Below are 12,190 nucleotides of genomic sequence, written 5' to 3'. Positions count from 1 at the left end.
CAATATATATTTGCTGAACAAAGGAAAGGCATCAGTGACTTTAAGAAAAAGGAGGAACAGTTCAGGGAAGGCAAAGAGATTCACAAACACCCACAGATCCTTGCAAAGCTCAGGCTCCCTTCTCCCAACCTGGCAGTCACCCAAGAGAGTATGCTGTGGAACGAAGAAGAAAAATGCACTATTCAGTTAAGGCCATTTAAACAGCACAGTTAAAATTGTATTTCTCTGACAGACATCTACTCATCTCCAGATACATTACAGGATAATCTTCAGATGTTTTCTTCCTTTCCTTCTTTCTTTCTGTGGTTTCTAGAGGAGAATCTGTTTCTTTGTCATTTCCAAGTTCTGGAGATGGCCTGCATTCCTTGGCTCCTGGGTTTCTTCCATCTTCAAAGCCAACACTGACATGTCTAATCTTTCTTATATTGCTTCCTCTGACACTGACTCTTCTGCCTCCCTCTTACACATCTAAAGTACCCTTGTGATTACATTGGCCAGGATAGTCCACCATAATGTATGTTTATAAATTCAGTTCATTAGTGTTACTGCACATCGTTGGGGAGGGGCCATTATTCTCCCAAACACAGTGAGAGTGGCATTTAAACGAGTTTTAAAATGGACAGTAACAGCATCAGATTTGTCCATAATCACATTGCTCTGTTTATCTATTTAGAAAGCAGGGAAAGGAAGGGCTCAATAGGAAGGATGTGGGGCCTAAAGGATAGGATTCAAAACCAGCCAGGTTTCTGTCTCAGGGAAGTGGATTCGTGGTGTGGTCTTCCCCTGAGAATGATTGGTGAAACTAGGCAGGTGCTTATGGCAGGTGGCTGAGATCCAGGCTGGTTTGAATCCCTGCCCCATTTCCACACTGCCAAATATCATGAGGGTTTGTATGTGACTGGTGAGAGAAGCCTTGACAGAGAGCAGTGGAAGAAGAGCCAGGACCTGCCCTACCTGATGCCTGCCACTTGGCTGTGGGGCCACAGAGAGGGGGGACTGTATGACCCTATACAGATCCTGACAGGGAAAGGCCCACGTTCTTGGACAACTGTGGGGACAGCATAGTGACAAAGGGAGGTTACCATTTGGAATGAGAAAAAAGCAGTGTGGCAGAAAGAATTACTTTTGACGCAGACGAGTGAGTAGTTTGTTTCCCAGGGTCAGAGGTCTAGGTCCTCCTCCTTTTAGAAGAGGGGCAATGTTGAGGCCTTGCCCCCGCCCCAGTTCTTTAAAGAGCAGACGTGCCTTCCTCCCTCTCAAGAAAGAAAATCATGGAGGACCATCCTAGAGCCCCCGGAGCGGTCTGTTGTGAAGTGGCCTCTCCCCTCCCAGCCTGCAGTCCTGACCCCCTTCCCCCACCTCCCCCACTGGCATCCCGTCCCGGAAGGAGGGTGACCAGCCTGGGAGGGGGAGGGGCAGGCACTCAGCGGTGTGGGGTGCAGACGCACCAAGGGGCGGTGTGGTATCCATCCGCTGCTCCCTGCAGCGCGGCTCTTCCCGACCTCCCGATCCTGCCCGCCGACCCCGCGTATCGTAGCAGCGCCAGAAATGTGGCGGTGGTCGCCACGTTAGGGTCTGCGGGGGCCTGCTGAGGTGGCCTGCGGCCAAGCCGCCCCTCAGGCTGTGGCTGGCCCTGGCACCGCCCACCTCTGGGTCGGAACTACGGTGGGCCTGGGAGGGGGCGTCGAGCCCGTTCGCGCCGTATCCCTCCGCCCCCTTCCCGACACCCTCGCGGCGAGTGGTTCTTGCTGCATCCTGCGCAGCCCCTGCCGGGTTTGGTGCAGAGGCGTGGGGGGCGGGACGCCTCTTTGCAATTCCGATCGCACGGAGAGCGGTGGGAGTCCGAGTGACGAGCTGCCAGAGGAGAGGAGAGGAGAGGAGGGGGAGGCCGACGACCTGGGCCCTGAGCCTGTGAAGGCAAGTGGGGGAGTGTGCGGGGGCGCGAGGTGGTCCCCCATGTCGGTCGGCTGACAGCCTGCCCCCGAACCCTGACCACCTGGCAAGGAGGTGGCGACCCGGTCGGAGCGGGTCCCTGAGAGGTGTGTACTGCCCGCGGACCCCTGGCGACGAGGAGACCAGGAGGCGGCGACCGGCGCGTGTCGGGCTGAGCCGAGGGCGGAGGGGGTGGCCAGAGTGGCACCGTGAGATCGTCTAGAGGCCAGCCGCGCGGACCGCTTCCCAGCCAGCTTTCCAGGCGCCCGCGCCCCGCCCTCGACAGTGTCTGTGCCCAAGAGGGCTGTGGGGGAGGCTGCTGCGGGAGAAATGGCGGAGCGGGAGCTGGGGTGGGGGGGCGTGGGGTGGGGGTGGCCGGGGATCGCGTTTGCTACTCGGGAGCCCTGGTTCCGGAAAGGGGCCTGTGGGGCCCTGCGTCCTGGGTGCTGTCCCTTCCCACAGGCTCCTGATTGATGTCAAAGTCTCCTGTCTGCGCGGTAGGTATGGTGGATTCTGACAGTCCACAGTGCACGTCTGTAGAGAGGCTTGAGCAAAAGGAGGAGCGGGAAAATGGCCTGGATTTCTGGAGGTGTGTGGGGTTGGGGGGTGGGTGCCAGGCACTGACTGGAGACTCGAATCGGGGTGGGGTGACTACGACCAGAGCAGGTCAGGCATCCAGGTGCACCTCCTAATCTTCCCCTCTCTATCAGCCTTCCAGGAACTTCCCCCATCTTCCTCCCACACCCTCCCAAATTGGGGGCATGAAAAGATGGGCTTTGGAGGTGGGGATGATGAGAGCGACCTGATTACAAGTACCACTTCACAACCTGCCTTCTAGAATATGCGGAGCCCTTCCCCCATTTTGTGCTGCGCAGGGCAAGGGGATGTAGTACACCTAGTGGTGAATCCTTAGAATTGGAGAAGGGAGTAATGGGAAGACTATGACGTCAAGAGAAGGAGTTATTATCTCTGGAACCCTGAAACAGAGCCTAACTAAAATGAGAGTATTCCACCAGCAGGACCCTCAGTGCTTGAAGGACATAATATGGGGATTTCTTTCCTCCTTGGTGTTGGTCTGTCCACCAAGCACTCAGCTGCTTACCATTATTTCCTGACTGTCTTACCTTTTTATCTGTTTGTCCATAGGCCTGCTTTAAGGCTGGTCAGTTCTGCAAGAAAAGAAAGGAGGAGGAGGCTGGCTCAAATCTCTGTGGAGGTTGGTGAGAAGGGGGGCAATGCAGGGGACAGGCACAGAGGAAAGAGCATGGCAGGAGGCTTTGATTCAAGTGGGTACAAGACTGCTTCTACTGCTACTTCTGCTCTCTGCTAGATTTGCAGGCTGCCACAGCCTCCCTTGTCCATTTCGTGCGGGACATATTAGGAATGTTGAGGGAGGTGTAGGTTGAGCTGTGACTGGGAGGAGAAGACCTGAGAGCTGGGCCCAGGAGACAGGAACTGTGAGACAGATTGGACCCTTGAATTGAAAAAGAGATATTCAGGGGCCAGGGTGTGTGCTATCTACCAAGCACTCAGACTCCATTCTCTCCTGTTACTTGTCTGTAGGACCCCCTGCAGTTGGCTGTGGGGCTTAAGGCCACTTGAACAAGGAAAGGAGGGGGAAATTGTACCACATCTGTGAAGGTTCGTATGAGAGTGGGTACACATTTGGGTGGGGTAGTAGAGTCCGGCATGGGTCCCGGAATGATTATGGTCCAGTCTGGGTGGTCCTTTGCCTCTCCCATTGCCAACATACTTTCCCACCATCCCTGTGCCCATTTTATAGCAGGCAACAGGGACAGAGAGTCTTTCTCATAGCCAGGTATGTGGCCCAACATTCAACATCAGTCTCTCTGTGTAAGTCTCTGCACAGGGTGACACACTCGGAAGAGACTCAAAGCCCCATTTCGTTCTCTCTTCCTAGATCCACGTCCAGTGGCAGCTCTGGTGGTGTTGGAGTTGCTGCTGACCACCACCCTCAACAGGTCTGCACCCACCCAGGAACCATCTATCCTGCCCCAGCTTGGTTGTGCCTCTTCTGCACTTTGTGTTATTAACTGAGACTGTGCTTGGGAAGGAAGCTGATTGATTACTAGACTGGGCATTGACTAACTCTTGTTTCCAGCTTTATCACCTAAATCATCAGAAGATCAGAGTGTGAGGAAACAAACCTCTTACATCTGTGGTCGAGTCTGAGACTGTGGTAGGGGTACTTAATTAGACCTTCTCTGTAACCTGTACCATGACTGGGGCAGAGATTGAGCCTGGTGCCCAGGCCAAGCCCGAAAAGAAGGCTGGGGAAGAGGTTGTGGGTAGGGCTGAGAGAGAGAATGAAGCCCCTCTGGTGGTCAGACCCAAGGTTAGGACCCAGGCCCAGGTAATGAATGGAGCAAGGCCCAAAACTGAGACCAAGTCTGTGCCTGGGGCAAGGCCCAAAACTGAGGCCCAGGGAATAGCTGGAGCAAGACCCAAAACTGAGGGCCAGGCAATGGCTAGGGCAAGGCCTAAAACTGATCCCAGGACAAAAGGTAGCACACGTCCGAAGACTGAGACCAAGGTAATCCCTGGGGTAAGGCCCAAGGATGAAGCCCAGGCATGGGATCAGACTGAGTTTGTGGCCGAGGCCATGTCACAGGCAGAGGGTGTGTCCCAGACTAATGCCATCCCTTGGCCACTGGTCAGTACTGAGTCTGCGTCACTTACTAAATCTAAGGGCCTGTCTATGGATAGGGAACTGGTCAATGTGGATACTGAAACCTTTCCTGGTCCCCAGGGTCAGAAAGGAATCCAACCCTGGTTTGGACCAGGAGAGGAGACTAACATGGGGTCTTGGTGCTATCCCAGGCCCAGGGCCAGAGAGGAGGCCTCTAATGAGTCTGGATTTTGGTCGGCAGATGAGACCTCTACAGTGTCTTCTTTCTGGGCTGGAGAAGGAACCAGTATCAGATCATGGCCCAGAGAAGAGGCCAATACCAGGTCCAGGCACAGGGCTAAACATCAGACTAACCCGAGGTCCAGGCCCAGATACAAGCAAGAACCCTATGTTGATTTCTGGTCTGGGTCTGAGGATGAGGCTGGCAACCTATTTTGTTTCTGGTCTGGAGAAAATACCAATAACTTCTTCAGACCCAGAGTCAGGGAAGAGACAAATATCAGGTCCAAGCTCAGCACAAAGAGAGAGGACTGTTTTGAATCTGAGTCTGAAGATGAGTTCTATAAGGAGTCCTGGTTTTTGCCTGGAGAAGAGGCCAATAGTAGAGTCAGGCACAGAGAAAAGGAAGATCCTAAAACCATCTTGAAAGCCAGGTCCCAGAAAGAAGTAAATAACAGTGATAGGGTCAATCAAGAGCCCAGATGTGAGGAGGAAGTCATTATTGGGTCCTGGTTCTGGGAAGAAAAAGAGGCCAGTTTGGGGGCTGGGGCTTCGGCAGTCTGTCAGTCTGAGCCAGAGGCTGAGGAGGGAGCCATTGGCGGATCCTTGTTCTGGACTGAGGAAAAATCCAGTTTGGGGGCTGTGGCCAGAGAAGAGGCCAGGCCAGAGTCTGAAGAAGAGGCCATATTTGGGTCCTGGTTCTGGGACAGAGATGAGGCCTGCTTTGACCTAAATCCCAATCCGGTGTACAAGGCCAGTTGCAGATTCAGAGATTCAGTTGAGGAAGAACTTAATGTGTCTTCTAGGCCCAAAACCTGGGAAGAGGTCACTGTTGAATTCAAACCTGGTCCTTGTCATGGGGTTGGCTTCCCATCCACAAGCTCCTTTAGAATTCCTGAAGGGGCTTCTGAAATGTTTGAGGCAAAGCCAAAGAACATGGAACTTAGCCCAGAAGGGGAAGATCAGGAATCTTTGCTTCAGCCTGATCAGCCTGAACCCGAGTTCCCTTTTCAGTATGATCCTTCCTACCGCTCAGTCCGGGAAATTCGAGAGCATCTTAGGGCCAGGGAGAGTGTGGAGCCTGAGAGTTGGTCCTGCAGCTGCATACAATGTGAGCTTAAAATTGGTTCTGGAGAGTTCGAAGAACTCCTTTTATTAATGGACAAAATTCGGGATCCTTTTATTCATGAGATATCTAAAATTGCAATGGGTATGAGAAGTGCTTCTCAGTTTACCCGAGATTTCATTCGGGATTCAGGTGTGGTCTCACTTATTGAAACCTTGCTCAATTATCCATCCTCCCGAGTTAGGACAAGTTTTTTGGAAAATATGATTCGCATGGCTCCACCTTATCCAAATCTAAACATGATTGAGACATTCATATGTCAAGTGTGTGAGGAAACCCTTGCTCATGGTGTAGATTCCCCTGAGCAGCTGACTGGAATAAGGATGCTTAGACACCTCACTATGACTCCTGACTATCACACACTGGTTGCTAATTATATGTCTGAGTTTCTCTCCTTATTAACAACAGCCAATGCAAGAACCAAGTTTCATGTCCTGAAAATGCTATTGAATTTGTCTGAAAATCCTGCTGTGGCAAAAAAACTATTCAGTGCCAAAGCTCTATCAGTATTTGTGGGTCTCTTTAACATAGACGAGACAAATGATAATATTCAAATTGTTATTAAAATGTTTCAGAATATCAGTAATATTATAAAAAATGGAGCAATGTCCTTAATTGATGAAGATTTCAGTCTTGAGCCACTTGTTTCTGCATTCCGTGAATTTGAGGAGTTAGCAAAGCAACTACAACTCCAAATAGACAATCAGAATGATCCCGGGGTAGGACAACAAAGTTAGTATGATTAAACACCTGCCGCTGATCAGCCTTATGTTCCCAAAGAACCCTGAGTAGTGCTTTGGTGTTCACAGTCTGGTTTTATGTTGTAACATATTTTTAATGCTGATGTTAACTTTGTCAAATTCTTGTTTTGAGCTGAATCATATTGTGGATGCCAAATGAATATTAGAACTGAAAACACATTTGTTGATATTTGTCTTGCCGTCCAGATTGTGATATTTTTTCAGTATTAAGCTTCCAATGAACTGACTCACCTGAGTAAGCTATCCTGCTATTTGTTGTTTAAATATATGGTTCTCTATTTGAGTCTGTGTTTTAAATAAAGTTCTGTGTTAAAATTGGCATAAATGACCCTTCTTATCAAGTGCAGGTACATTGTGCACACTTACAAACATAGGTAATTAGTATGACAAACGTACACTCAGCAAATCCCATTCTTGGAGCTTAGTAAGGGAGAGATTACTGTGGGCTGTGGTACTCAAGGAATGCTTCAGAGAAGAAGGACCCACTTAAATTGGTCACTGAAGGATAGGGTAAGACAAATCATTAGATCATTCTTAGAAGTGGGTAGTGGTGGTATAAAGAAAAGTGTGTAATTGGGAAATCTGTTCCAGTAACATGGATGTACCAAGTCTGCCTGAAATAGTTAAGATGAGTTTAGTGAGGGATGCAGTTGGGAAGTTGGGATGAGGCCAGTTTGGGGGACACGAATAAGTCAAATCCTTACATTTCTCAATTCAAAGTACGTGTGCTTCTTCAGTGCCACCTAAAGGGTGAAAGAGTAGAATAGCACATCAATTAAATGGAGTCAGGAATCAGATTTCCTGTATGATCCTAGACCAAGGAAAGTGTCAAGGAAATACCATGCAGCCATTGAAATGATGATGTATAGGTAGATCTACTAAAATGAAATGACATTGATGATTTTATATTCGTGAAAGAAGAATGTGACATCATCTGTGGAAAATTGGATCCCATTTTTTAAACGTGTGTGTAAATATACACAAGTTCCACACACCTTCAAATCTAAGCAACTTCATATATTCCACAGTCTAGAATAAAGTATACCATGTTTAAAAAATTTGTAGGCATTGGGGAGACACAAAAACTAATAAGACAGACACAAAAGTTAATTTGCTTACATCTAGTGCCTTGAGTTATAGATGGACATGCTGGAAAGGATACAGTTACATAAATGAAGGAACTGTAAGTGTTAGAAAGAATTTTTAGACATAAAATCATTTAGAAAAGTTGTAAATGAATGAGATTTCAAAAAGACTAGCTTTTCAAATGAAATGTTTTAAAGAAAAAATTACCAAGGTCGCTAGGTTCATGTTAGTCTGCTAACGGTACAATAAGTGATAAATCTTCCACATGATTATTATATTCAAAAGATTATAACATTTCTTTTTGAAATGACAACATAATTCTGGAACTAGATTGTGATGCACAACATTGAGAATGTACTTAATGCCACTAAATCATACAATTTAAAATAGTAAATTTTATGTGTATGTTGCCACAATAATAATGAAAATGTCACACCATACCTTCAGACAGGAGAACTGCAAAAGTCAAGGATAGAGTTGGTTTGGAGAGGAAATCCAGAATTGTGGGAAATATCAAATATTTTGTTATGTTTAGACATGGTAAAAATGTAATTTCTTTTTTGTCTGAGAATGCTGTAAATGTTCAAAAAAGTAACATTATGACTGTTGTAAGGTAAAAATGAATATGTGAAATATATTTTTCAACACAATGGATAACTGCTAGGATAAAGAAAACAGTTTAAGGAAATGTGTGTGCAATATACACAGTATAAAGATATAAACCTAAGTATATGTATATAAAATTTCATAAACACCTGGGAAATTAGTAAATATTAGAATAACATTACTGGGTTGAATTTTTAAAACTGGTTAATATCTTGCAGGGCAATAAATTGTGACATTTAAGGTTATCTGTTCCACAGGACAGAAACCATTTACATATCTACTGAGCAAAATATCTACAAGTTAACACCAGCCTCTACAGAGTTGAAAACTAGCTCAATCAGTAGAAAGTGAAGCCCAGCACTGCACTGAAATAATATCCAGTACCCTATGTTGACTTTACCCAAGTTTTGCTTAATGCTTCTGACAATGCAACATGCTTTTTTCCCAACTGATTCTAGTATGTGAATGTTCATGGCAGTAGGGCAAAGTGGCAATTTTGCCTCCCTTCACAAACTACAAATGTTAACAGGGATCATCCTGGTGATGGAAATTGGGGTTTGAAAGTTTGTTTTATTTATCAATATTTTTCTAGACAAATCATGTTGTGTATGTGTCTTTTGTCACCTGAGTATTATACAGGATATTAAAAATCACTTTATCTCCCAAATCCTCACTGAGTGTTTTTCGTAAGCCAAGTGTTCCTACAGAACAAGACCCCGGCTTAGGGCTGGAAACTTTGGCTCCAAACCCAGCCTTCCTTCCAGCCGTCTAGCTTCACCGAGGTCAGGAGCTTCAGGGCCTCCTATATCAAGCAGTTCAACTCCAGAGGCAGAAGATTCTGCCATCCATGCTGCAGGGGTGCCACAGACAGGCTGACTGTGCTGTCATGTGGGGGCTGTCGGTGGGTCATGTGACCAGGCTGTCACCTGGACCAGCATAGAGGTGTGTTTACTTGCACGAAGAAAGGACAGGAGGGATATACACCTGACGATTCTCAGACTGAGGTAGGGGGAGTTGCGGGATGTTAAGGTTGATGGGTTGGTGAGTGTTTCTCTGTGCTGCTTTAGCCTGAAAACTGAATTCTCGGACGACCACAATTACAGCATTCGTTGGTCAAGGAAACAACCCCTCAGCCAGTAGCAAACGTCTTCGTCGGGTCTGTCTTTTGTCCAGGAGCTCAAGAAGCGGGGAGTCATCGTGAGGGAGGCATTCGTGGAGAGAAGCCACGATTGCTGTTGAAAGAGGTGGGTGCGAGGCCGGGAAATGGCATCTGTGGGAGGTGGTGTCTGAGTACATGCGGGTGAAGGAGATGCCTGGGACCCTCCCTCTTCCCCCTGTCTTCTGAACTGCCCCCCGCCCCTCCAGGCTCACTGCCAAGCTCAGTGTGACTCTGTTTCTATGTGTGGGCGAGTGAGGTGGGCCCGTGGACAGAGTTGGCTGCAGGGTAGACCAGAGTGGGGAAACGGTGAAGTGACAATCCGTGGCGCTGCATCGGGAAAGGCGGGGGTATTGGGCTACACTATCGCTCTTTCCTCTTGCAAAGTAGGCATTTACTCTCTTCCGTCTGTCTGTCTCCCTTACTGACAGTGCAAAGGCAGTGGGGATGGCTGAAATCAGCTCAAAAAGGAAGGAGGAGCACACCTGACTTTTGCTTCAGGGCTCCAGCTGGCTAGGAATGCGGGAGAGGAATGAACCTCAATGTGGGCAGCTCTGGGGAAGAGGGGAGAAGACATAGACTCAATGTGAGGAAACCTAGATGCTTGGGCCCATCACACAGGATTTCTCATTGGGATACTCCAGGCTTTTCAACCCCCAAGAGGATTCCTGGATCTCGGCCTCAGCAGCTCCCTCCCATTTAGGAACACAAGGTTGCTGCTCCCTCTGAGGTTCCCTTTCCCTGCTGTTCTGAGCCTCAGAGGAGGGTCTTTATGGGGACCACCTACAGAAACTGCTTTATGGATAGTCTCACAGGTTCTTCTCTACAGACTCTTTGTTCTCTTCCTCATGTTTTGCTCTGTACTCATTTCTTAGGATTTGTTCCTTTGATCTCATCCTAGGTAACAACAGTTTGAGATATGTCCTTGTCCTCTTTCTAATTCAGTAACCTCCCATTCACCCCATGCATCCACTGGGTAACAAGTAAAAAATAAATAAATATAAAATTGTTCCTCTACTCACAGCATTTCTGACAAAAAGAAGTGTGGGTTTTTCACACAATGCAATTCTCCAGTTCTCTGAGGACACCAACTATGTATGTACCCTACAATTTAATTCAATTCTGACACTTAACTACCCAGAGTTAATGCAGACCCCACAGGTTAAGGTCTCAGTCTCACAAGACTGCCCCCAACTTCACATGACAATCACAAGTAGTGGATCTCCAGGTTACCCACATTTCTCTTCAACTTGGCTACTAATTGGAAGTTCCAACAACTTCTCAGGTTTGATAATTTGCTATAATGGCTCACAGAACTCAGGGAAACACTTTACTTGCTATTACTGTTTCATTATAAGGGATATTATAAAGATCTACATGAAAAGCCAGATAAAGAGGGACATAGGGCAAAGTCTGGAAGGGTCCCAAGCACAGGATCTGCTGTCCCCATGAAGTTGGGGTGCACCACCTTCCCAGCACATGAATGCATTCACCAGCCTAGAATCTCTCCAAACCTTGTTACTTAGGGTTTGTACAAAGGTTCTATTAAGTTGACATGATTGATTAGATCATTGGCAGTTGGTGATTAACTCAATCTCCAGTCCCTGTCCCCTCCCTGGAGGTCAGGAGGTTGGGCTGAAAGTTTCAACCCTCTAATAATGCCCTGGTCTTTCTGGTGACCAGCCCTATCCTGAAACTCTCTAGGGACCCCCAGCCACCAGCAATTTCATTAGCATACAAAAAGACACTCATTGCTCTGGAGATTCCAAATGTCTTAGAAGTTCTTGCGTCAGGAACCCAGGACTAAGACCAAATATTATAAGGAAAGATGCTCCTATACCCCTATCACCCAGGAAATTGCAAGGATTTTAGGAGCTCTGTGCCAGGAATTGGGGACAAAGATCAAATACATATTTCTTTTTATATCACAATATCACATAATGACAGTTTAGAAAAGTGTCACTAGGAAGAAATGAATTATCCTAATCCCATTTATATCCTTATTTTTATACCCAGTTTACAGAGTTGAAACTATGCTGTAATACCACTTTAGGTCCTCCTGTTTACACTTAAAAACTGGAATTGATCAGTAGGCAAGTGGGGCAAAATTACAGATAGAGATGGGGACCTAGAACCACCTCCTCCCCTCCTACCCCTGCTTACTTTGTTATTCTCTTCCCTTTACTCTCCAGAATTCTGTTAATTTAAATATTGGCTCAGCTTATGGTTTTTCCACCCAAGCTCTATTGTCTCTTTTCTGTGCCTGGGAGTTTTTTCGAATTTGACAAAAGAGAAAACCCAGACATGGTATGGCAAAATAAAGACTATTTCTGATCTTTGTCCCTGGTTCTTCACACAGAGCTTCAAAAAACCTTGGAATTTCCTAAGTGATAGGTGTGTCTTTGTTATGCTAATTAAATGACTCACGGTGTGCCCCTAGATAGCTCAGTATGGGGGGCTGGTCACCAGAAGGACCAATCATGTGATTAGAGGGTTGGAACTTTGGGCCAGCCCAACCTCCAGGGAAGATAGTGGGGTTGGTTATTGAGTTCAATTACATGGCCAATGATTTAATCAATCATGCCTATATAATGAAATTCCTCTAAAAACTCTGAACTTCAAGGCTAAGTGGAACTTTCTGGTTGGTAAACACA

The 12,190-nt window shown here is 47.0% G+C and overlaps 2 protein-coding genes across 3 annotated transcripts in view; both read left to right on the top strand.

The window, feature by feature from the left end:
* Nucleotides 1-6,951, top strand: part of GPRASP2 (G protein-coupled receptor associated sorting protein 2) — a 62,030-nt gene extending 55,079 nt beyond the window's left edge. The window contains exons 2-4 of one of the 2 annotated variants that reach the window (XM_063083180.1): nt 3,079-3,148; nt 3,496-3,573; nt 3,854-6,951. In XM_063083180.1, coding sequence (XP_062939250.1) covers nt 4,172-6,664 — 2,493 coding nt within the window. In that variant the 5' untranslated portion in view covers nt 3,079-3,148; nt 3,496-3,573; nt 3,854-4,171 and the 3' untranslated portion in view covers nt 6,665-6,951. The remainder of the gene's footprint in view (nt 1-3,078; nt 3,149-3,495; nt 3,574-3,853) is intronic. The other variant, XM_063083181.1, reaches the window with a different exon arrangement.
* The window catches only part of GPRASP3 (G protein-coupled receptor associated sorting protein family member 3), an 81,712-nt gene that overhangs the window by 55,064 nt on the left and 14,458 nt on the right, over nt 1-12,190 (top strand). The gene's annotated exons all lie outside the window — the stretch shown is intronic.

The sequence above is a fragment of the Cynocephalus volans genome, chromosome X, assembly GCF_027409185.1.
Source record: "Cynocephalus volans isolate mCynVol1 chromosome X, mCynVol1.pri, whole genome shotgun sequence".
NCBI classification, from domain to species: domain Eukaryota; kingdom Metazoa; phylum Chordata; class Mammalia; order Dermoptera; family Cynocephalidae; genus Cynocephalus; species Cynocephalus volans.
This window is presented reverse-complemented; position numbering and strand designations above follow the sequence as displayed.